This window comes from Cavia porcellus, unplaced genomic scaffold (genome assembly GCF_034190915.1).
Source record: "Cavia porcellus strain 051 isolate PalLab524CR breed Dunkin Hartley unplaced genomic scaffold, mCavPor4.1 scaffold_24, whole genome shotgun sequence".
NCBI classification, from domain to species: Eukaryota; Metazoa; Chordata; class Mammalia; order Rodentia; family Caviidae; genus Cavia; species Cavia porcellus.
The window spans coordinates 22829473-22856030 of NW_026947507.1; the positions used below are offsets into that span (position 1 = coordinate 22829473).

The 26558-nt window shown below is 39.0% G+C and overlaps 1 protein-coding gene and 1 long non-coding RNA gene across 6 annotated transcripts in view; one reads left to right on the forward strand and one right to left on the reverse strand.

Annotated features, from left to right (window-relative positions):
• Window positions 1–26558, forward strand: part of LOC134472683 (uncharacterized) — a 93941-nt gene that overhangs the window by 61579 nt on the left and 5804 nt on the right. For both annotated transcript variants that reach the window (XR_010042615.1, XR_010042614.1), the window contains exon 3: window positions 21781–21892. This is a non-coding gene — a long non-coding RNA (uncharacterized LOC134472683). The remainder of the gene's footprint in view (window positions 1–21780; window positions 21893–26558) is intronic.
• The window catches only part of Galntl6 (polypeptide N-acetylgalactosaminyltransferase like 6), a 993708-nt gene that overhangs the window by 38109 nt on the left and 929041 nt on the right, over window positions 1–26558 (reverse strand). For 2 of the 4 annotated variants that reach the window (XR_010042613.1, XM_023564834.2), the window contains exon 10: window positions 17128–17349. Coding sequence is in view for 3 of the 4 variants with exons in the window: in XM_023564834.2 (XP_023420602.2) it covers window positions 17128–17349 (222 nt within the window). In the remaining variant the exon portion in view is untranslated. Of the gene's footprint in view, window positions 1–9945; window positions 13013–17127; window positions 17350–26558 lie in introns of those variants that run through there. The other 2 variants (XM_063234753.1, XM_063234752.1) reach the window with 2 other exon arrangements.

A 26558-nucleotide genomic window follows, 5' to 3' on the forward strand; every position in this document is an offset into this window, starting at 1 on the left:
GGAGTTTGGTTGGATTGTGCTATAATTGTTAGGTGGCAAAAGATATGATTCATCACTTTTCTGGGACAAAATGAGATTACATCTTACTGAAAACAAAGGCAACAGAGAAAAATCCAAAACAACAGTACAGAAAAAAGCAAAAAAAAATTCTCAAGTAAGTCAGTCATAGTCTATTCTAACACACCTAGATGCATGTACAAACTAAATAGCCAGATCATTTGAGCTCTCGTGAAAGTCAGGCAGGACCAACTTTAACTTTGAGGAACCTAGAGAGTCAGAAGCCTGGGTTCTGATTTTCTCAGTGGCTTGAAGTTTTATTTTAAGTCCATCAGATTTTCTTGAAGTGGAATCGTGCCTTAAGCATCGCCATAACTGTAGCACCTGTCATGGATTTCAGTGTATCATGTATTAGTCAGCTAGAATTGCTGTAACAAAATACCACAGACAAGGTGGCTTAAACCACAGAAAAATATTTCTTAATTCTGGAGGCTGGAAATCCCAGATCAAGATGCCAGTAGGTTTGGTTTCTTCTTGGCTTGCAGTTGGCTATTTATTTTTCATATGAAGACACTCATCCTATTAGTGTAGGACACAACTCTTGACCTTTTTTGATCTAAATTATTTCCCTAAAAATTCTGTCTTCAAATACAGTCAATTCAGGGTTAGGTTTCAATATATTAATTTTGGGAGGGCACAGTTCAGACCTTTACACATAGTACTTTCTAAATAATTGACTTTTAAATAAAGAAAAAAAATGCTATTTTCAAACTAGTTTCTCCTCTGATGAATGAGATGAGTCATCCTTATGGCTGTTTGTTAGTACTCTTGCGATTATATTAGAGTCTCATAAAGAAATTTCATTCATTATTGTATTTTCCAAATAATCTGAAAGGAATACATTGCTACAGCTTTTCGTTGGTCATGTTTATATCTATTTTGTGTTTCTACATACATATCAAACCCATCCAGAGATCACAAGCACCTTAAAGCCACTTGCTGCTCATTTATTCATCCCCCAAATTCCTTATCCAGCTCCTGCCTCACTGCCTCTCATCCCTGGAATTGCATCACAGGTAAAGCTCGGGCAATGGCTTTTGAATGAGGGCTCCTTTGGCAGAATGAGTTACTTTCCTGGTTTGAATTTATAAGGCTGGGTTAGTTGTTTTATTTAACACTGTCAGGGTCACGTTATGTAAGTGATTTTAAACATTTTGGTGTCACAAACTCTTTTTGAGAATAGGATAAGAGCTGTGAACTCTCCATAAAAACGTGCATACATATAGACACAAAGTTGGCCACGTGAATCACCCTTGTTTATATATTTGATTGTCCTTAAGGTCTGTTTCACATGTATGTTACCTACATGAATTTCTCTTGTCTCCCTAATAATGTATGAACACATGGGATTTTGGTTTTTGTTCTTTGCAATGTGTAATGTGATTTTTTTTGTACCCTATAAACTTCAGCTTAGAAAACAATGACCGTATTCTTTCCCTGAAACACTACCCCATACTCACACACTCACTAACCTCTGGGAGGCTTCTGGTTCAAATAGTTCATTTCCCTTAATATCACCTCTTGCACAATTGGGTAAAGTATTGCATCTTCTATCCATTTGTAATACTATTCAAGGATTTGGTGGAACCAAGTAAAAATAGTGTTTTCTGATGAGTTCACTGTTTTGGGTTCTATGAATTTGATTTCCATGAATTATTTTATTTTAAGTATTATAACAACTCTATGAGGTAGCTACTGTTATTATTAATATTTCCCAGTGAGGGGGCAAGGTGTTTTAGTTTCCCAGGCTACTGAAAAATTACCATAAACCATGTGACTGCACTTTTTTTTTGCCAGAGTTTTGGAGACCAGAATTTGCAATTAAGGTGTTGCAGGTCTGTGCTTTCTAGGAGGAATTTCCCTCTTTGCCTCATAAGGCTTCTGGTAGCTGCCAGCATTCCTTGGCTTGTGGCTACTCACTCCAAATTCTGATTTTGTCTTCACACATATTTCTCATCTTAATGTTTCTTTTCATTGGGCATCTCTCACAAGGACTGTTGTTATTGCACTTTGGGCTTGCCTGGATAATACAGGATGATCTCATCTAGTATTCTTAATTTAATTTTTATTTGAAAAGACCCTTTTTCTAAATAAAGTCACATTTACAGTTTTTGGAAATTAGGATGCAGACATATCTTTTTTGTGGGCCACCATTCAATCCACTACACAGTACATAGATAGGTAGTAAGTCAGTGTCAGATGTGGAATTCCAAGTCTTGTGTTGGGACTTCAAGAGGTTGTGAAAGTCCCATGCTCACCAGTTGTAGACTTCTGTAGTCTCTCTGGCTTTTAGTTACAGTGAAACAGCACAATCTAACTGGCTGCTGGCTGAGAGGTCAAGGCTCATTTTGGTAGTTATTTTAGTTTTAGAGGAACTATAAAATTGACTCATATTAAGACATGAGGAAGCACAGGCCAAAGACAATACAGTAGACTATCACCTCAAGGACACAGTGACTGCTGCTAGTTTCCTGCCTTAGATCTATCTGATGTAAGATGTCCCATGATATTTTTTTTTCCCTGATGACACAAAAGCAAAGCTCTGAGGAGCCTGGGGAACCTGCTGAGCTACAGCAGAGATCTGCTCAGGAAGAAAGTAGTTATGATCTTGATTGTCAAATTGATTGGCTTGAGAGATACCTGGGAGATTAGTGAAGCATACTTGTAGGTATGTTATGGGACATGACCTTGGGTCTCAGGTCTCTTCCTTCTTGGCTCTCTTCCTTTGACTCTCTGCTTCTTGGGCACCATGAGTTGACACTTTCCTCTGCCTTACCTTCCTCCATGATATTTGTGCCTTGGTGCTAACCATGGACTGAAGCCTCAAACCTATGGGCAAAATCGAAGCTCAAATCCTATGAGCTGAGGGTGTCAGGTATTATGTTCCAACAACAGAAAACCTGACTAACACAGATAGTGAACCTGCAGAAATAGTTGAAATATTTTACCAAATATTTGATTGAAGTATTATATGTGCTATAAGAAATTAAAGAAGACATAAATAGAGGGAAGGACATCTCTAATACCGCCCAAAGTTATTCAGTGCAATACCTATCAAAATCTTAATCCTGTTTATTTATTTTTTTACAAAAATAGAAAAATCTATCATTAAATTTACTTGGGATTAAGGGATCCTGCATAGCTAAAATAATCTTGTAAAAAGAAGACCTAAGTGAGAACTCACACTTCTAGATTCCAAAGTTTACACAGAAATTAAAGCATTATGGCACTTATATAGAGACAGACATACACTACTGGGATGGGATAAAAAATCCAGAAATAAACACTTGCATATGTGATTAAATTATTTTTGACAGGATGTCAAAAATAATTTTTGGAGAAAAAGGACAGTCTTCTCAACAAATGATGCTTGGAAATTTAGATATTCACATGCAGCAATAAAATTGGATCCTTACTTTTAGTCATATATAAAAATTAACTCAAAAACTAATTGAAGTCCTAGTTGTCAGAGCTAAAACTATTCAATTGTTAGAAGAAAATGTAAGGAAAAAGCTTTAGGATATTGAATTTGGCAAAGATTTCTTGGATATTACATAAAAAAGGCAACAAAGAAAAAGTGATACATTTGACTTCAAAAAATTAAAAACTTTTAGGCACCAAAGGGCTTTCTCAGTCAGGCATGATGACACACACCTATAATCCCAGCACTTGGAGGCTGAAGCAGGAGGATTGCTGTGAGTTCAAGGCCAGCCTGAACTACATAGCTGGAACTTATCTCAAACCCCACTCCAAAAAAATGATGTAAAAAATAACATTATCAATCCTTGATATCATTAAGCAACAGGAAGAAAAACAACTCCTAAGATGCAAAACAGATAAAAACCTCAAATAACCCAATCAAAAAATGAAAGATTGGATTAGCTGTATCTCCAAAGAAGTATACAAATGACTATAAGTATATAAAAGGATATTTAACATAGTTAATCACTAGAGAAATGCAAAATGAAACCATAATGAGATATCATTTTTTACCCATTACAATGGCTGCTCAAAAAACTCATGAAAAATAACAAGTGTTGGAAAAGATGCTGAGGAAATAGGATCCTTGTGCAGTGTTGCTGGGAATATAAAATAGTTTAAAATGCTGCAGCTACTCTGAAAAGCCGTACGGTGATTTGCCAGAAAGTTACAACATAGCATTGCCACACGGGCTCAATTGCATTTCTGGTATATACACAAAAGACTGAGAGCAAGGACCCGAACAGACACTCGTATATTAGTAGTCAAATGGTGGAAACAATTTTAAGTGTCTACTGACAACTGAATAAGTAGAGAAAATGCAGTATCTAAATACAATGGACAACTATTCAGTCTTGAAAAGGAAAGATGTTCTAACATGGATGAGCTGTGAAGAAATTATGCTTAGTGGAATAACTCAGTTCTTAAAGAAAATGGTTTATATGATTTCACTTACATGAGATAACTGAAAGAGGCAAATTAATAGAAACAAAATAGAAATAGAAGTTATCAGGCAACAAGGGAGTTATTTAATACAGTAATGGACTGAACTGTGTCCTGTATTCCCCATATATATTGAAGGCTTAATTCTCAGTGTAATTGTATTTGAAGACAGGATTGCTCTAAGGATGGAATCCTAACCCAGTGAGGCTGGTGGCCTTCTAAGGAGAGAAAGGCGGGGAGACTCCCTCCACACCCCAACACACACCCTTGGCCTCCTGAGCATGCAGCGATGAGGAGGGAGTCTCCAAGCCTAAGAGAGACTCCTCGTGCCAGCCTAAGAGCAGCTGGCATCTGGATCTCAGACATCGAATGTCCAGAACTGTGAGAAAATAAATTCCTGCTGTTTAAACCCTCAGGTCTCTGACAATCTGAGCTGACCAGTAATGATGGCTATAGATTTTAAATTTTCAGTAAAATCTGGAGATCGCTGAGATGGCTGCACAGCAGTGTGGACAAACTTAACAGTGCCGAATGGGTACACAGCTGGTTAAGATGGGAACTTTTATGTTATGTGCATTTCACTGCAATACCAAAATATCACACAGTGCTTATTGACGGTTACTGGGAGTGTGTTTTTTGTGTTCTGTTAATCCATAAAAGAGAAGATGCCCAGCTGCAGGCTCTGGAGGGGAGTGTTAGGTCATATAAGGCAGGAATCAGTTCCATTGCTGTGAAGAGAAAATTAGAAGGCACTTATGCTCAATGCAGCCTCTGGGTAAATTCAGTTTTCTCAGTGCTTAGAACTGATCATGGGTCACACAGTAAGGTTATTCGTGCCCACTTTGCACAGGAGGAGAAGAGTTATAAAGTATTATCTGTTTTTTCATGTTGGTGTGTAGTTGTTTTAGGGAGGAGAACTGACTGGAGATTGCCAGAAGGCCTTGGATTACTAGAGGACATTGAGACCAGCTCCAGCTGCACCAAGAGGTGGTTAACATTTTTGTTCTATTTTACCTCTACTGTGTTCTCTGAAATTAAATCTCTTTCCACCTATGCTATCTTATTAAGAAACTAACCAAGAGTACAGTCTCAGTGTACAGCTTAGGTCTCTGCAGCCAAGCTTTCCAGCTATATCACTGGTATTTTGTCACTGGGTTGCAAGTCGTACTTCCTAATGCCGGAGAAAATATTTGAATGAACTGGGAAATTCAAAACCAGTCTTTTAAATTCTGTAAGCGATTTTACAGTTCATTTTCAATGTAGAGAAGGGAGGGAGGACAACAAGGGAGAGAAAAGAATATTTGAAACATGGGGGATGATTATCTTTCTCTACTTAATTTAACTGAAGCATAGCTCAGATAAGGATGTGAACTCTTTACTCCCATTTGCTCATCCTGAATGTTGTGGGTGAGTCTGGCTCTAGTGAGAGCAATTTATTTTCCCATATTCAGTTGGTTTTTTTTTTTGTTACTTTTAGCTTGCAACTTCTATCTAGAACATTTTGTGGAAAACTGGATCAACCCTCTTTCCTTCCCTAGTTCCTCTCCTCCCTGTTGGCTTCCATCTTTCTTTCATTTGTTTGTTCATTCGTTCCTTCTTTCCTTCCTTCTTCTCTTTCTTTTCCTTTTCCTTTTTGGTAACAGCCTCTCCTGCCCGGAGGGGAGGTGGGCCCTCAAAGGCCGGTCCATAGTGCTCAGGGTTACACCGGGGCGGGGCTGCCTCCCTGGGCTCTCAGGGGCCCGGAATACTCAGTTCCAAGCATTCAGAGTGCTGGAAATGAAGCTGCTCAGTGAGCTTCCTCCAGACTGGATCTGAACTAGTCATGTTGTTCAGACTGTTCTGAGCTTTCAGTCCTTCTATTTCAGCTTCCTGAGTGCGGGGTGACAGGGCTGCATTACTGCATCCAGCTTGAATTGGATGTTTTAAGGAAGCAAGAAACAGTTTTCCTCGTGAGAGACTATTTGCTTGCTTTTCTTTTGGCATGGAAGGGATCTCAATATAGTTTCTGTTTTAGATACAAGGTCTTTTAAATGTTAATTATTAATAACTACAGCATATGTGAATTTATGGACAATTTTGAATTGTGTTGACTTTGAAAGATGGCCAGAAGCTCCTCAAAAACAACATTCCAGTAACTACTTGCTATTAATTTGGATACCAGAGTTGCTACGAGTGCTGCCGTTATTATCAGTGCTGCCATCTCTGCCAGTGCTAACAAGTGACTTCTATTAATTACTTGCCATGAGCTAGAAATTGAGATAAAGGCTTTACATGAGTTACAGCCGTTAATGCCTCACAAACTCTACAATATAGAGACTATCATTTTCACTTTACTGCTGAGAAAACAAAGAAAAATTAAAATAACTCACCTGATTCTAACATGTCCAGTAAATACTGGAGCTATAATCTGAGCCAAAAGGAGCATTTGGGAATTCAGTATATCTATGTGTACTAATTTTCGAGGAACAGAAATGCAAGGCCAAACTGCACATCCTGCACACAAGTAATAATAAAATAAAATAACAGAAAAAAAATGCAAAGTCACTTCTTATTTATGATGTATTCACATAGCACTGCACAGTGTGCTTTACAGGTAGCGAAGTGAGCTCATTTCATGTCTATAGAATGAAAAATCGAGGAAAGGTAATGAATATTTAGCATTCTATGAATTATCTCAATTTTTAATTTGGAAGTTTTTGTAGTTTGGCTTGCTCATTTCTGTGCACTTAGATAGCTGACTCTTGTAAAGGGTGAATCACGGCTTTGCTCTTCGTTGGGGTGCACAGGCTGGGAATGCAGAAGAACAGGACATCCCAGTTCAGTCATGGCCTGCCACGCCGAGGCCGTGGAGATGTGGTGTCATCAGAGGTCATTATGCACATTAATGAGGATTTAGTCAGCATGCTGCGAGTGATGAAAATCGCTCACACTCATTGGAGCTCTCTTGTCTCTGAACTGCATGAGAATAAGCACTGTGTCCAAGGTGCTGACCTCTCATCTTTAGTGACGACAGCCTGGTCCATTCCTAGTTACAGACTGGAAAAAATGAATCGAGATGATAGGTGAGCCTGTAGTTATGTAAGGTCACCTGAGGGAGTGGAGATAGAAAAACTCCACAATGGTCCACTGACTTCTTAGTTTAGGAAAGAGTAATGTTCAGTAGTGCAAAATCAGAAAAAGGTGACTGTGAAGTAAATGCCATTCAAATGCTACTGGAAATATTTCCATCCTCAGGGGCGGTGCTGTCATCGAGATGGAGCTGATGGAGAGAAGCGAGAGCCAACAGACTTCAAGTCTTGTTTTTTTCCTGGCAAACCATACCCTTTGGATATTAATACCATTAAGTATTCTCTTCATCTGTATTCTTTCTGTGTGCGTGAAATAACTTTTTGACTTCTATATAATCTGCTCACATGAAGAGAATACGCTGGTGATGTGGGTTTCATGTTTTCCTGTCCCTTTTGATAGTTATTTCTCATGCAAAATCAACACAGAGGTTTCCAGGGAACATTCAGCTGTGAGCTCATGCTCATGTGATTGTAATCACATGTGAGTTTCTAAACTTTGTGACAGTTCCAGTTTTCACTGTTAATGAAAATGATCATGTTGGTGTTGCTCTCAGGCTCCCTTTCAGTTCATTTGGGGAGAGTAAGTCTTGGGATCTGATCATTGGGAAGACTAGAAAAAAATGTATTTCATATTTTCAAAAAGGAGAGTAAATTTTATGCATTGAGCCTTTTCCAGAAGCTGGTTGGTGGCTCACATTTCCATATGGACTAGGATGACCACAGAGAATGTAAAGACATACCTGGGGAATCTGAGCTCAGATTGAAGTACAATCTTTTCTTTAAGTATTTTCTTTATTTGCTTTTTGTATTAATGCTACAGTGATATGGTGTTATTTGCCTACTGAATTATAAGCAGAACTGCTATCTGGAAAGGTAGGTTGTGCCCATGCATAGCTTGATGTCTTGAAGAAATAAGCTTATGTGAATTTGAGAAACTGCCCTGGACATTTGCTTGTCATTTTGCAGTTATGTGGCATCTGCATCTTAGAGTTTTAAATGTCTTTGGCTATTTAACTTCACCTAATAAGATTATTTCTTATATCAGAAAGTGAATTGATTGTTTTTAACCATCTTAATTATTTTTCTTAACAGATTAGATATTCTTAAAATATTCAGATTACATTTTCTTAACATATTCATAATTACTACATAGTAATTTTGGATGTGGTAATTAGAATCTTCCCCGAACATGGTTGAGTAGTGATTCTTTTTCACTCTTTCTCCTTTTCTTTATACTGATGATGTGTCCTGTAGTGCTGCAGTACTTTGTAAAACTATGACAAATTGGACCATATGCTTCACGCATGTTCGGGTTGAATTGACTGCAGTAAGCATTTTGAAAATATGAATTATTGTCTAAATGTTACTAATCATAGTATCATTGCAAAAGTTATTTTATTTAACAAGAAAGTTGCCTGGATATCTGCACATTAGTACTCCAATCTGGGGAGAGAGAGCACGAGTGAGAGCTAGAGTTAAAGAGAGAGAGAGAGAGAGAGAGACAGAGAGAGAGAGAGAGAGACAGAGAGAGAGAGAGAGAGAGAGAGAGAGAGAGAGAGAGAGAGGAGAGAGAGAGAGAGAGAGGAAGAGAGAGAGAGAGAGAGACACACAGAGAGACACAGAGAAATTGATATTGGCAGACAATAAGGTAACATCTGCTTATAGTTTATATATCTTGTCTCATCTTATTCTATATCAGCTTTAAGATGGAGCCAACAAATAACCTAAGTACCAACTTTTATTAAAATATTATTGTGGAATTATCTTACTCAAATACGACAGGATATGGTGATGTGTTTCAATAGACAGTAATGATTTTAGCCCTAGGATAAAAATGCTAATGTCTCATTCCTTAAAACATCACCTATAAGCATACTTATTTTGCTTCTTTCCTTATGTATTCCCGAACACCTTCAAAGTCAAAGCATTTTGACATTTTTTACTACAAATTTTTCTATGTGCCACTAGCTGAACTTTGAAAACCAGCAGCATCCTGCCATATTTGACCTATCCATTTTCCAATCTCCTCTTGTTTTGCTAGAGAATTTTAAAAGTAAACATTACATATCATGTCATTTCACCCTTACTGCCTTTTTAAACTATTGAAAATAGAAAAGAGAAAAACATAGATAGGGGTAGATAAAAGACATTTTTCTTCTCTCAGGGAGTCTGATTCACAAAAGTTCCCATCTCTAAATCCGTGCAATCTAGAATCCTAAGGATCTTTACTTCCAACCATTGTTGATAACCTTGTCCTCTGTTTTACATCATGTGCTGTGTCTATCCTTGGTTTTGACTGACAGCTTTGTTTTGCCATATTTGACTTTATTCTCTCCCCCCTAAAAAAGTAATAAGAACTAAGGAGTAATAAAACCCAAAATGTGTGAATTTTGTTGTAAAAAAGAGAAGGAAAAAAAAATGCTCTAAAAGATACAACAGCAAGTGTGTTTAGGGGTGTTAAATAGCTGAGCATATTAATGTTTTCAGTTGGATCATTGAACACAACTGTTTACAGTCTCACTGTTTGAATGTCCATTTTGTATGCTTTGATACTGGGACTTGAGCAACTATCTCTAAGATGATAATGTGTAATCTATTAACTGGTGATTTCTTACTGTTTTTTTTTTTTTTTTTTTTTGTAGTTCTGTATTACTTGTACCCTTACACTGCTTTGTTTTGTTTTGTTTTTTCTCTTTTTCCTTTTAAATAAAATTTAAAAACAAAACAAAACCAAAACAAAACAAAACAAAACAAACAAACAAAGCAGTGCTGTTACTTTAAAATGCGTTTGTCATTCTGTGCTTTCTGAGGTCTATTCCAGAATCCTCTGAGGCACTCTTGTGTCCCGGCATCTCCAGTGTTTTGTTTTAGATACAAATCACAGGCGAGACTATGCTGAGTCTGTGCTGTGAACAGAGGGGATGATGGTATTTTTGAGCTACTTGCAGGCTAAGCCGCACAATGTGGGTTCTGCTCTCAACCTCCGGACTGCTCTCCTGGGTTCTCTTTGCTCTCAGCCTCAGCTTGGACCTGTTGGGAAAGCCTTTGACTTTCACTGTTAATTTTCAGATTTGATTGCTTTTGCTTTTGGTCTGTAAAAGGCATTCTCTCCCTGGCTCTGAATACTTACTATTTCTGCTGGAACTGTCCACCCTCATCACTTTTTCTCTCACTCTCTGGCCACTTTCTAACGCCCAAAGCGTATGTCGCTGTGCGATGTCCAGGTCACACTGACACATACGCTAAAAGTAACTGAGGGTTTCCCCGCCATTCTTTTTACATGAGATGACATCTATGGTCCTCTTCTCATTATTCTAAATGCTCAGTCTGATCTTTATGACTAAACAAAACAGGGCTGAGCATGTAGCTCATGGTAGATCACTTGCCTGGCATTCCTCAAGCCCTAGATTCAACTTGTAATACGGACAAAGAAGGAAAAAAAGTCCTTTGTGACTAAACAAAATTACATTGCTGTTCTTTTTTTAGAATCAGGAATCCTAAGATGTTTTAAGGAAGAATATTATAGAAAATGTAGCTTTTATTTTGACTATTATTTCTCTCACGGTACTCCATAAAACTAAAATAGTAATTTAAACAAACCAAAAAAGATAGATTCATGAGTATACTTAAAATGTCATTTATGCATCACATGAACCAGAAAAGGTAGATATTTATGTGTGCAGACATATATCACCTACAAATACATATTTTAAAAAACAAAATAAATAAAAAGACAAGATTTTCTGATTGTCATATTCACGTAGGCCATGGGGAAAAAGAAAAAAACAAGTTTGCTAGCTCTGAAATACCTCTGATTCCACTCTGACTTGAATCAAATTTCCATGGTTGGGGCACTAAGATATTCAGTTTGCTCATGTGGGATATGGAACTAAAATCACGTTTATTGCAATGCATTTTAAATTTATCTTTGTAATCCTGCCTCAACTATTGAGAATTCAGAAAACATATGGCAAACCTTGAAAGGATAATGCAGTTCTTTGTGTGTTGTCACAATTTTCTTAACTCCCATTCTGAGTTTCAGAGAGAGGAATTAGCATAGTGTACCAGCATTGCCTCTATCTGTGAAAATAAATGACAGATCAAGTCAAGTCTAACACAGCGAGAATGATGCATCGTGTCTGAATGACTGCTTAATTCAAAGGTCTGGTCTGCTGATATACAGCACTTGAATGGCAGAGATGGCTCTTTGCATAGTTGCCAAGGGAATAGCAAGATGCTATCGATTGTAGCTTTTTCCAGTTAGAAGGAAACTCCTGGAAACTGGCCTTGGCTGTCCCGAGAGAAGGCAAGAAGCCTCATTCATGGTGCAGAAAGAGCAGGCTTTTACCTCTGCATCGCACATCACAGGATGTTTGAAAGAGGCAACTTCACGTTGCAAGATGGTCTAATAGATAATGTTCCTAGTGCTGAACTTTCATGTAAGCTGATCTGAGAAAGTTGAAAAGCTTGTGCACTGTGAGAACAGTAGAAGAAAGAGGCAGCGAACGGGTTTAAAGAAGTCAAGAGCGGCAGCCTGAAACAGAGGAGGACAGGAATTATTCAGGGCAATTGTCTTTGTGAACATTTCACAATCCAGGATGACACTCATCTTGGGGAAAGAATTTAAACAAGCAGACGAAGCAGTTAGGTACTGAGATGAAATTTGAAACTAAAGATTTTTTAAAAGTGTTGCACAATTGCGAGCTGACAAGTGGATGTGCCGGAACTGGCACATTGAGGCCAGTAAGCAGACACTTTGTAAAAGAACTCACGGTGCTGCTTGGGGAAGACACCTTTGTCTATTTTATATCTTTTATTCCCGCATACACATGATATTTAGAATTCTGCAGAACCCTTCTTTCTGTACCATAAAAGGCAACTAAAAATGACTTTAGCAAATTCATGAATTCTAAAGAGGCAAAAGGATAAGAAGGAGAAAAATAATAGGAAACTCAGTTTCTTTCATTTGGCATCTTGACACCAAAGAGACATTCCGTATGTGAGTGGTTTAAGAATGGCTTCTACTTTAAACCAGCTCTCGCTCTATCCAGCACGGTATCCTGGAAAGGCACATTGCTGTGTATAATGCTAAGGGATGCCTGACTTCTTATGAAGCTCAGAATCCTCTCTAGCCTGTGGACCCCCAGGGTCTCCTCACATCCACCAGTACTCCTGCACACCAGAAGGTGGACTGACTTCTGCAGAATACATTACTGTCCAATGTAGCTTTCATGTCTTCTGCCTTTTATATAGAAGCTGGTACGGGGTTTGGAAATTGTTGAACCAACAGCTTTTTACCTCTGGGGTTATTCCTCCTTCCTCTTTGAATGTCAGAGCAAAGTATTTGGACCACATGGTAGTCCATCAGGGTCAATTCCTGCACTTGAGCACTGTTCTCCTGGAGAAGCCTTCCACAGAGGTGCACTTTGGCTGGTGAATGAGTGGGAGGTACAGAAGCTCCTTCCCTGCATGGAAACAGAGGGGGAGCTCCTTGGGCTCGATGCAATCACAGATGCACAGGCAGTGGACTCTGCAGAGAGTGGTGATAGGTCAACAGGGAGCCAGGATCCTCCGTGTCTTCATCTTTCAGTCACCCAAGAAATAGTTACTGAGCACTTACAGCATGCCTGACACTATTCCTTGCTGCCAAAGATATTTGTTGAATTAGCCAAAAGTTTGTTAAATTTGCCAAAAAATTTATTGTGGTAACAAAACAAACCAACAACATTCTGTCTCAAGGAACAAGGTTTCTTGTGGAGGGGATTTATGTGAAATATGATCACTAAATAAATTATATAACTTGATATATAGTGATGGATGCTAAGGAGAAAAATAAAGGAAGAATACAGAGGAACATATGCATGCATATGTGAGCCTATGTGGATTGTTGCCAGTTAGATAGCATGACCAGTGAAGATTTTACTGAGAGGATGGGATTCTGAGTGACATCCTGAAGAAAGTGATGGGAGCAGCCTCACACAAGATTGCTTGGGTTGCAACAGTCTAAGTATTGGAAGCAGCATATGCAAAGGTCCTGAGGTGAGATTGTGTGAGGCTTGTTTGAGCAATGGGCAATGAGGCCAATATATTGATAGAACTGCAAACTAGAGCTTGTAAGAAATGAAGGTGAAGCAGACACAACAGAGCTCAGATCACTTAGCATCTCTGGTTTTAGGAGGAGTGTCCTGATCTCTCATTTTGAGAGGACTAGGCTGAGAGTAAACTGAAAGAGGGAAAGACAGATGGAAAGAGATGAGTTAGGAGACAAGTACAGTGACACAGCCGAACTTGTCAGGGAAACAAGTAGTGGTTTATAGGCTGTTTAGTCTAATATATTCTTTACAAGCTGAGTTCAACTACCAGAGCCAGAAATTGCCTAAGCATTCCATTGTTTACCTAGAATCAGGCTGGCACAGTGAAGCAGATGGAAAACGATCCCAAGTACAAGTGCATAAAACGGCACGTTGCCCTGCTGCTTGGCACGGGTCTCCCATAAAGAGCTCTCGTGTTTGTGTTGCTGGAAGGTTTGGCTCCTTCTCAGAACTGCTAGAAAAGAGCCACAGTTTCATTGCCCTTTGCACGTGCTTACTAAAACAGCGACTGACTTATTACACTTATTTAGGAGCTTTGCTTGTTCTGTTATTTTAAATTTTTAGGAACTTAAAAAGCTTTCTCGTGTACTGGATAGGATCCTGGAACAAATAAAGGATGGGAGAGAGAGAGACAGAGACAGAGACAGACAGAGAGAGAGAGAGAGAGAGAGAGAGAGAGAGAGAGAGAGAGACAGAGACAGACAGAAAGAGAGAGAGAGACAGAGAGAGGGACAGAGAGACAGAGAGACAGAGAGACAGAGAGAGGGACAGACAGAGAAGAAACTGGTGAAATCAGAATCAAGTCTACATTTAGTGAAGTTTTATACCAATGGACAATGAGGTAAATACAAAATGTCAACTCTGGAAGCAGCTAGATGAAGGATGTATGTAAATCACTTTTACCTATACAATGTTCCTATAAATTTAAATTATTCTGAAGTAAAAAAAAAATAAAAGCTCTGAAAGGGAAAACTAATCACACGAGTGTGAAAATTTCAAAAGATTTCTTTTCAGAGGTTAAATAGGCCCACAGATACGTTCTGTTCATCATCTTTTTAATCATTTGCTAAGATTAGGTTGCTATTCATAAGAAGTAGATTGTTATTATCTAACAGTTAGAAAATGGCCTCTCTTACAACTCAATTGCAAGTTTTTTACTTTCCTTGAGGATTAAATGCAGATATTTCACTTCTTGCTAAAATGCACTCTGATTGGGAAATAGATCTGCTTCAAAATTAACTATAGGTGCAAAGTCTTACCATTGTTGATTTTCTTTTTTGTCTTCCTCCATTTTTCTTCTTCATTCTGTATACACCCACATCTACACTGAACAAATGTGACTGAATACAACCAACCCACACATATATGCCCATTTTGTTCTTGTCTACACTAAAATCTGCCTTTTATTTTGAACCTTTGGGAGGAAGAATTAGCCACCTTGCTAAAAAAAACAAATCTAATTCCAGTGTCTGATTGTTTAAATCAGAAATGATGGATGCCCGTGTCTCTGGGGATCAGGCAAGTGACGCAGAGTGTGAGGTGCTCAAACATAACGAATAGGAACACAGGCCTACTGTACTGGATCTTAAAATGGCTCTTATTTTGACTGTGTCTGGATTTTCTAGAACCACAATGGAAACATGAGCCTGTTTCCAAAAAGGAGCTTTCTAAATACAGGTTATGGAGTAGTTAGATAACAAGGGAAAATGTAACCAATTGCAATTTGAAGTTGTAACAAGGTAGGAACAAAATTTAGGTTTCCACATAAGAAAAAAAAAAAAAGATTGATGAGATCTTAACCTAACACTGAATTGCACAATGATACTGTGTTGTGTTCAAGTGTATTTCCTAGTAGGCAGGACAGCATGTAAGACACCATAAAAAGCTGGCAAACAGATTCTCAGCCAAAAAACAAAACAAAACAAAAGAACTTTAGGAAGGAATTCTGCACTTACTGATATAACAAATCTATACGCCTTCCAGTGTGTCAGGCTAAGAAAATTCTTTCTGGCATCAACTTGGTTATTTTCTCTAAATTAAACCCACGGTAGATTGGTCAAACTGATACTAATCAGAGTAGCCCAGCTACTCCCCAGGGAAATCTTAATGGAATGCTTACGACACAAAGGATGAGGTCAAATAAGCATTACAATGTCAAGCACAAATTCATACAGGAAACGTGCGGAGACGGCCTGCAGGCTCCTGTGTGCCGGGATATGCAGGGCCAGGAGGAGAGCAGCACCTTCCTGGACCGCACAGAGCTGAGGCTGGTTGAATACTGCCCTTCACACAGGGAGGGAAATCTGGCAGCTGCTCCTACACTCACAGCAAGCTTTCAGGTCACAGCTCTTCCACGTACACCCTAACTAGACAACAGCATCTTTTTACCTGCTTCCCCAAACCGGGTGATGACAGAAAAGCTCACTCACACCGCCTAATAGCTGCAGGGCTGGAGAACTGCCGCGGGGCTATTTGGAGGCCAGCCTGCTTCCCCTTGATATCTACAGCCTAAGAGCAGGTTAAATTGCCGCGATAAATCCGTGCTACTTTCACTTTAGCACACTCTTTTCCACCGGGAAAAGGCTACCGTAACAGCACTAAGTGGAACAAAACCCGTGTCACTGTCCTTTTTATGCCCAAGGGTAGACGTTTTAAATTTGGGACCTGGGGCTAGTTTGCTCTTGCATTTTAGATCAAGAAGTGGAATCAAACAGAAGCATTCCGAAGTGGGAAGGTCAGCGCTTATTTAAGGAACCAGGCTGGCTCCCGGAGGCTGTAGTCCTGTGCTGCAGGAAGGCATTTCTTTATGATTCTACGTGGCACACCCTTGTTAGGAAAACAGCCAGGCCGCTCGTCATCCTGTATGTGCCCAAATAATTGGCCCCAGGGCCTTGCCCGGGGGACAGAGAGGGAGCTTAGCCTGGATATCTAGCTGACCATGCTATTGACATTGTAACACAAGTGATAGTTTCATTCTTTTTAAGTTCCATGGCAGTCTCACTAATTTTAAGTGAAAATATTTTCCAGGTGTATTTTAGGGAATCTGTTTGAGGAATCAACTGCAGTCTGTAGTTCTGGGTTAGCTTACTGACTGACACAGAGGGCTGAATCTTTATTTGCTATAATTTCTAGAAAGAAATTGGAACCAGGTGTGACGGCACTTGCCTATAATCCCAGCACTGGGAGGCTGAGGCAGGGGGAGGCTGAAGCAGGTGGATCCCTACGAGTTTGAGACTGGTTTGGGCTACTTAGGTGAGTTCAAGGCCAGCCTGAACCACATATTGAAAAACTGTCTCAAAAAAAAAAAAAAAAAAAAAAAAAAGGTGGGGTGGGGAAGTGTTTAAAAAGTGAAGTCTAACATTCATTTCTCTGAGGTGATTTAAATGAACCTTGCTTGGCTGAAGGAGAGAAGGGTTAGCTATCCATCATCCCACTGCTCGGGCCTAGGGGAGATGGACTGGTGCTCACAGGAAGTGCAGGTCTCTCACCTCCCCCCAGGCAGCAGGTGGGGGCTCCACCGGAGGGTAGTACTTAGGCACATCCCAGGCCACCGCAGCCATGAACCATTTGAAGTCCTTGCACTTGAGCTGCTTGCGAAGCTCCTTCTGGGCTGAGATGTCCCCGGTGGAGAGGTGCCGGTACTCGGGCCGCCGCTGGTAAATGTACTCTGCGAATTCATCCATCCACGTCTCAGCCACCCGCTTCAGGTTCTGCGCAGCAGGAAAAAAAACAAGTCATCTGTTGACTTCCGTGCTTCGAGAGCGGTTTTAGTTCAACCAGAAGTAGAAAAGAGAAAAATAAAAGAAGTAAGACAACTGCCCGCAACTCTGGTGGGTGACTTGTTATAAGTGACAGTTTTTCTAACTGCAGGGGGTGGCTGTGCACCCCTTCTGCTTCTGGCATGGGAATGAATAGACAATTTGGCAAGTAATTTATCATAGCTGGTGAAGATTATGTCAACTTTCTCATTGTTATTTCCTGTATATATGCAACGTGTATGTATCATATGGAATATATTACTTTCCACACAGAATCAAAGGCAGAACGTAGGAGGGAATGAAGTTCCTCCCAGGAATCAAATTGCTTAAAGCATTTCAAGAAGCTGACGCGTTGGGAAGGATAAGGACAAGCAAGTGTTACTTGTTTCTTTGAGCAGCAGAGAGAGAAACTGATGTTGCTGAATTGTACACCTATGCTCTGACACTGTCATGTGTGTCAGAATCCAGTCATTTACCGCAGGATGATGGCACAAGGAAAGTACCAGGCGCCAGGCTTCAGGACAGACGTTTCTCTGGAGTGAAGGGTGAGAAACAGTGATGGTAGGGATGTTTACACACATTCCTCAGAAGTGGAAGTGTGTGTGTGAGTTCACAGTAGGAAGCTCACCTTTCGGTCATTTTGGGGATTGAGCAAGTTATTTTCCCACACCGGGTCGCCGGTCATTGGCTTGTGGATGGCCGCTAATACTATGTCCCAGGTCATGGCGGTGGCTGTCAGGTTAAGTGAGGTAGTGTCTATAAACCGCAAGAATGGTACCGGGCACACGGTAAGTACCGTGGAAAATAGAGCTATATCATCATCACTACAAAAGTGAAGGACCCGACAAGCTGGGTATTGGGTTTGGCCACACATGACCCAGCTGCTCCTAGGGTCTCTGAGAAAGGCTTCGGTGGTGATGGGATGCTCTCTGACTTCACTTCCAGCCCTAAATTACAAGTCATAGCCAGAACAACTGCGCTGTCTAGAAGCTTCTGATGCCTTCATCTTTAACATTTTTATAGGCTGGTGTCCCACGGAGGATTCTGTTTTTGTTATTTCTGGTTCCTTGTTTTAAGAGCTTGGTTGGGGTGAGTGTGAATAGCCCCTAGTCTCTCTTTGCACTGAGAAGACAGAATGAACACAATGCCTGGGAAACTGACCTGGCAATGAGTGAGAAAGTGGCAGCTAGTGAACCTTAGAAAAATCACTATTTAAAATCACGAGGCAACTGCAATTCAGACCCGAGACCAGGCCCAGAGGTCCCCTGAATTTGTAGTCACAATTCTTATTCCTACTGGGCCTGAACCCTTCACCCCCAGGGATTCTCCCATTTCCTGCCCATGTCCTTGTTCTGCACCCTTCATGGCCTATGTGGTGACTTAGGTCAATGATGAGCCCAAAGAAAGACTCAATTAATACAGCGAGATGCAGGAAAGAGGGGAATCTAAAAGGTTGTGTTAATTTCTTGGCTTCTTCCACGCTTACCTTTCTGAGATACCTGGTGCATGGATAGGAGGGTGGGGAAATGATATTGACAGTGCAAGAATTGTCCCGGGAAGGAGTGTTATTTACTGGCACTGGCTGTATCACATCCCACCCGCTGTTTCGCATCCAATGCTTTCTATTCCTCTCCCTCCAGTCGATCTTGTCTTATAGTATTCTAGCCCTTGCCACTGATTCTGAATTTCTCAATTAATTTAGGGATGCAAAAGGAACAGATGGTATTTTAGGCCCTGAACTGTGAAAGCTATTATAGTCATACATGAAACCCAGGTGTGACTCTTCAGTGTGATTTTATCATTTATATTTCTTTTTTTTAAAAATTGGTACCAGGGATGGAACTCACGACCACGGGCTTGCAAGGAAGGCACTTATGCCGCTGAGCTAAATCCCCGGTGATAATCTTTTTAGAAAGTTTTATTTAGAATAAAGTTTGGTTTAAGGCAGTAGCTCCAATCTTCTTTGTCTGATGACCTACAATTATTAAATATAGTACAAACATAATTTTCACTTATTTTCCATTTCTCTGATGAGTAAAAGTGAAAAGTCAGTCAGAAGCAGATGCAAAGGGACAGATTACCCAGGAATAAAAAGATGGTGACTTTATGAAGGAGGAATATGCCCTGAGAATTCTGATAGCTTGAAAAAAAGATTCGTCATGAAGGGATCTGTTTGATTTGGATAAATAAGAACTTTAAACTGTGTCATGGATTTAAATAAATCTATTTTTCTTATTAAGTGCCTCAGACCTTTTGTGGCTCCAAGGACATGTCAGATCATCTGGATACTCTAATCTTTAATAATTAAGAAGATCATGCTATAAAACAAATGAAGAAATGTGTGGCATGTCTATATATCTATTAATAAAGGCACTGAAATAAGAACAGGGAATAGAAATAAGATGCCTTTGCTAAAATGTAGATTTTTCTTTCTTTGGTTTTTTTCTTTAAGTACGTGTTTTGATGCATGATGAATATGATCATCGTGGGAGCTGGTATGTACACAGGTCACATTTAAACCATACTTACATCCCCTCACCCTCCCTTTGTTCCTAGATCCCCCTCCCATCTCCAAACAGTCTACCTTCTTGTCCCTTAATACTTTTTATTTTGCTCTTTAACTTATTTATACTTTTTGTTTCTTATAGAAGAGAAACTGTGCTATGTTTAACCTTTTATGTCTGATTTATTTCAATGAGTATTATGATATTTTTTATTTTAAAAAGAATAAAATCAAGCAAAATAAAACAGAACAAAGCCAATCAAAACAAACTAGTGTAAGTGACACAGGACTTCAGAACAATAGGAAATCAACCATAGTTACCATATTGCCTTTTGTTGTCTTTGAAATGGCTGCAGATATTCTCAGGTATAGTAAAAATGAAACAGGACTGAACAGAACCAATAAAAACAAAACAATGAATGCAATAAAGGATTTCAAAACAAGATAATAGTAAATCCAAAATGGCTACCATAATATATCTTGAAATAGCTGTCCATGCCATTGAATATAATAAAATCAAACAAAACAACACAGAATAAAACCCAACCCAACAAAACAATGAAAATGATATTGGACTTTAAAACAAGATAATATGGAATTAACAGTGGCTACCACCTTCAGAAGAGAATCCCCCAGAGATGCTATATTGCATATTGTTATCCTCTATAGAGATGATTAGATCCGCAAAGTCAGTGAAAACTAAACACTACAGCACTAAATTGTATTTTACCTCAATAGCTGTCATCACAGCCTGTGTTTCTCTGGGTCAGTCAGTTGCTTACGGTGGGGGTGGGAGTGGGAAGTGGGGGCTCTTCTTGTTTCCCAGCCTGTGCACCAGAAGGGCTGGCATCTGGGTCTCCCCTCCGCAGCTAGTGCATGGTGCCTTAGGATTATGATCTTAAGGTAATCTACTTTCCTGCAAATTTATCCCTACTTATTGCTGAGTAATACTTCACTGGGTATCTATACCATATTTTCTTCATCCAGTTATCTGTTTATGGACATATACACTATTTCTAAGATTTAGCTTTTGTGAGTTGTGCTGCTTATCTTTGAATTTTTGAAACACTAATGGAAATTATTGCAAAAATTGAAAAAAAATTGGTCAATCCAGATGCGTCCAATTGGGAATGATTCAAATGGTGATGATAGGTACTAGTCAGAATAAACAATAATGATAAATAAAAGAGAACTGGGACAGCAGGTTAGTAAGGTGACAGCTTCAGGAAAGCTGCAGTGCAGTTACCAGGAGACAAGCTGGTTATCTCCACTTTATCATGTCCTTTCCACACCGAAAGACACTACTTTGCAAGTTTGATATGTTGATTTATTAAACTTGCCAAAGCACGACCACAGATATTTTCAGCACTAATGGCGAATTATGGATTCCCTGTTTTTCAGTTTTTGCAGAGACTATAAAAGAGCAATAGCATCATAATTACAGAGGCTGCAATAACTGGCTTCTCCCTAGCTCTAAACATAAAGAAAACATCCTACCTTTCTCTAATGTTCCTGAGGACTCAATGTGCACCTTTAATTCTAGGTGCTCCCTTCATTTCCTATCAGGAAGAAACTATTTTTTTAAAATTGTGGTACTAAGGAGAGGACTTTGCACAGGCAAGTACTCTACCACTGAGCTGCATCCCCAGCCCAGAAAGAAACTCTCCAAACTATTATTATGGTCACGGTATAGCTCCCACTCTGAAACTATACAGTTGTTGAACCAAATAAAACCACTTTGAGGTCATTATTCTGGAAATAACAATGTGCTATGTTAATTTGTCACTGTAATGAACCAATGCTTAATTTTTGGGAAAACATTAAAACTACAGCTGAGAAACATTGCATGCAGTTACAAGAAGAGTTTTTTTTTTTAATAGATTGTGGAATAAATTCAATCACTCCAGGGAAAAATTATAATCTTATATACATTTGAGCTCATTGGAGCACGGGAAGACATATACACATACTCAAATAGATGGAGCTAACAGGGTGAGTACAAAGCTATACTTCTTCCTTAAATGTTCATAGCTATGCAAACTCGTATAGAGTCATGAAACCAATGCATTCCTATAACATTTCTTTCCAGAGATAGTAGAAAAGGAAAATAATTTTGAGTTGTTTCATCTGTCTCTGAGACTGAATGAATGTTGGCAAAGGTACTCAGATGTCCAAAAATAGTAATCAAGATGAAAGAGTGTGGATAGCAAGACATCTATATTGCAATCATTTATTCCTGAACTATGAGAAGCTACATCTACATGCATAGAGCCAAGTTTCAGCTGGATTTAAATGTGCTTTAATGGCAAAGTGCAAGTCTTTGTTCTCCTCAAGATTTCTGTGAGTTCCCCCAGAGATATATGTTTTATATGTGTCCTTTACTTCAGCTTCCTACTTGGAAATATTTTCTTCTGCTGGATTCTTGCCCAGGGCTTGTTTTCTGCCCTTGGTCCTGCACACCCTCCAGTGCGGTAAACAGCTCCTTTAAGCTCTCTTCTCAAATGGTCTTCTGAGTGTTGGACATTTCCTCAAGTGTTTCAGGCAATGAGAGTCTTAGATAACTGAACAGTAGCACATGATGATATGAGATGAAATATTTGGCCACCTGTATTGTTTCAAGCAATTTGGTTGCCACAAGAAATTTCTCCTGAAAAATACTTTCCACCTTTTATCTGTTGGCTTGTTGCCCTCATACTAGCCTCTTCAAAATTCTTGTCTAATGTTTCATTTGTACGGCTGTACCAGAATATCATGATTTCCTTTTCCTTTCGTGTGTATCAGTTCAGCTTTCTCATAGTCTCTCCATGTTCATTTTGGACAAATTCTGAGAGTTGCTTTCCAATAACCAAAATATTCCTTCCAAGTGTTTTGTTAAACAAGATAATTCAAAAATAAATCTAAGAGCTGGCTTATAAAATATACTCCACTCTTACATTTTCGCTACATAAAGATTGCCCACTGTTTAAGATTCCACAAAATAGGTTCATATCTTAGTCACTTTCCTCATCATTAGCATAAAATACCTTATACTCTCAATTTAAGGAGGAGAGGATTATTTTGGCTCATGATTACAGTTCATGGTTAGCTGGGTCCAGGCCAGAAGGAGGATGTCAGCGGGGCAGAGTGGAGGAAAGCTGCCCACATTATGGTGCCCAGGAAAGAGGAGAAAAGGAAGGAGCTGGGGAAAGAGACACAAGCCTTCAGGTCACGCCCACAATGACCTGGCTCTACCCAGAGCCCGCCTTCCAAAAGTATAGCAGATATCTGGTCAGTGATGAGCACAGCAATTCCTCGCTTCAGTAAATACAGGGAACTTGGGGGACATTTTAGATCTCGACCATAACAATCTCTAACTGCTTTAACTTTAGTTTCCTACATAAAACCTGTTTATATGAACTGCTGTAGTCATCATCTCTGAAAATGCAATCGCTCCGGGCCTTCGTCCATTTCAGCACCTTTTCCTGTCCATTCTCAGTGCCCTTTCCTGTTTGTCTGATCTCAGCAACTTCTTCAAACCCTTTTCTATTTCTCCCAATTGACTTGTCAGATAAAATGCATGACCCATTGTTGAATGTGAATTTCAGGTAAATAATTTTAAAACATAAGCATAACTAATACTTGAATTATTAATATTACACAAGACTGTTTATGCTAAAATTATTTATCTGAAATTCAAATTTAACTTAGCAACTTGTATCTTTATTTGCTGAATATGCTTCCAGTATACATAATTTGCACATAATGTGTGCCTCATGAATGTTTTTTAATTCATTAAGTGACTGTATGGACAGAATCTGGAGTATTTTGATTTTACTGCCAGTACTGAATGATGTTTTGCTCTGTGGAAATTATTCCAGAGAAGTTTCAAGCAGCTTTCTGCTCAGGAGTCTGATGTAATACACTGTGGATATAACAGAGACATGCAATCCCACTGCTTTTCAGTTTGTAACTGGCGAGACCCTGCTGGCCCTCTTACCTGTGAAGCAAACAGGGAGGTAGCCTCAGAGTTTAAGGAAACAGCAGAGCTAACTGGTAGCTACAGGCACGAGCTCAGTAGGCTAGGATGGGGTGTTTAGGCCATGATGCTAGCCTCAGTCTGAATATAAATAGTAGATGAAGAACTCAGTCTGAATACTGGCTTCATCTAGGACCCAGTTTGTTTAGACAGTGCAGACTGGGGAACAGGGCCAATCTGGTTCCAGCTGGATCCAAGGAATTTTCACCTAGAAGAAGCTCCTTGTGTGGAAGTCATCCAACAGTCTGGGAGGGATAGCCAGAGGAGCTAAAGAATAAATTCGTGTTGTGATGTAGAAAGCTAATGAAAAATTTCTCTACTTTTAAAAGCTGCAGACCTTCATACTCCTTGAATGATGAATGAAATAAGAACTCTTATTCTGAGTGCCTTCTAAGTACAAGATGTTTTCAGCATGCTGTTTTTATGACACTCTTGTGTGATTCTTTGTGTATTACATGTTTCTCTGTTAAACTCACACTGGTATTAATCTCTACTTTTTTTTCTGTTGCCCAAATATTTGTTAACATATTTAACACATTCAGCTTTACTTAGAGGTTGTTAGTGTACCAGTATTTTTTTCTCTTTTTGTACTACTCAGTGATAAATTTTTCCTTAATTCTAATACTTATCAGATCTTTGAATTGATATTTTACCAGGAACATTAAATCACATTTCTAGCTCAGTTCGTAAGAATGGATTTTTAGCTCTGACTGTCCGTCTTTGTTGTGCAACACGAGGAAAACAGTTCCATTTTTCCTGTTGGTTTATGAAACTATAAATCTATCTGCTAATTATTTTTTTGTCCCAGCAATACTTAGACCCAACTGTTCAGTTATTCCCAAAATATAACCCCTGCTCAGTTTCTCAATGTATTATTTGTGAGTCGATTTTTTCTTTAGCCACAAGGCTATCCTCTGCATTCCTATTATCTGGGTCACCTCACCTCTGTAGCGTGATTCTATTTCTTTGCACAGGGTACAATTATTATACATGCACCAGCGTGACCCCAATACACATGCCATATTTGTATCAACATTAAGTTGTTGTATGAAGTGGGCTGAATAATAAATTTCTCTATTTTTGGGGGAGTGTTTTCCTCCCAGAAACTGGTGAGAGCTAGCTGGCAAAGCCAATCTCACATAGAAGCAGTTTCTTATTTGTCACAGTCTTTCTTAAAGCAAGGAATTACATCACTAAGCCATGACTTTAAAAATTCTGCTTTGATTTGAATGCATTTTTTGTCTTCCCTTTGATGCTTAAGAGGGTTTTAGTGGCTCCGTCTCCCTTCCCCAAAGCTCTGTTATCATTGATAATATGATAATGTCATTACCAGTACCACTCAAAAAAGAATCTCTTTAAGAGAGCCTCAACCTCACAACAATTATTCAGCCAAGCTCTGCTTTTCTCTGATCTGAAGACTTCTTTGAAGTCAGTGGGAAACCTTCACGATAGAGAGAAGAAACTAATCCAATTCTACAAAAGAGGCCTCTCTGACAGGCAGTTTCCTCTTCCTTCTGTCCCAAGGTTGTAGGAGCTGTTTGTAGGTGATTTTGAACAGGTTTATTTTTTTCTTTGATTTTATGTCTCTATTATGTCTTTGCTTAAATATTTTGATAGTTATGATAGTGTTTATGCAAACATTTAAAATAGGTTTTAGATATAGGACAGAGAGCAAAACATAATTCCCTGAGTGATTTAATAACACACTTATTTAAAAAATGTTTATAAACCTAACTATAAAAATAGCACTATTTATTCTTGTATAATGGGAATTAAACCCAAGGTTTTTACACTGAGCTACATTCCCAGTTGCTTTTATTTTTAAGACAGGGGCCTCATTAAGTTGTTAAATTGCTTAGGCTGGGGTGAAATTTATGATTCTCCTGCCTCAGCCTCTTAAAGTGCTGGGATTAGAAAAGTGTGTTACCATTCTAAGCAAAAACAGCTTTATTGAAGAATAATTCATATACAGAAAAACTGCTCATATCTAAAGTGAAATACCTGTGTACTGGCGAAATCATCACCACAGTCAAGATAATGAACATCTCCATCAGCTCCAAGTGTTTCTTTTTATTCCTTTGATGTCTCTCATCTCATTTCCTTTCTGTGGCAGCTTTGTGTCTCCAGGCAACCAATGATACAGTTTTTGTCACTATAGTTTAATTTGTATTTTCTACATTTTTATCTGAATAGAATCGTAGAGCGTGCACTCAGTCTGATTTTGCTCACTCATCCAGGTAGTTTCATGTCTTCTTTTCCATTGTATTCCATATAAGTATACTGTAGCTTGTTTATTCTTTTTCTCATTGTGCGAGTTGTTTCTAGTCTTGGGCTATTGCAGATAAAGCTGTTATGAACAGTTTTATACTAGTTTCTGTATGGATATTTGTTTTCATTTCTCTTGGTACATATCTTGAACCAGACTGGTTGGATTATTATGAGGTATGTCTAACTTTTAGAGAATCTGCTAAATTGTTTTCCGAAGTGGTGGCCTATTTCACATTCTCATCGACAGAGTAGGGCCATCCCATCTACTCTACAGTTTCCTGAATCCATGCGGTGGTCAGTCTTTAATTTTGGCTATTCTAAAGTCATGTAGTAGCATCTCATTGTGCTTTTAATTTACATTTCTCTGAAGATCAA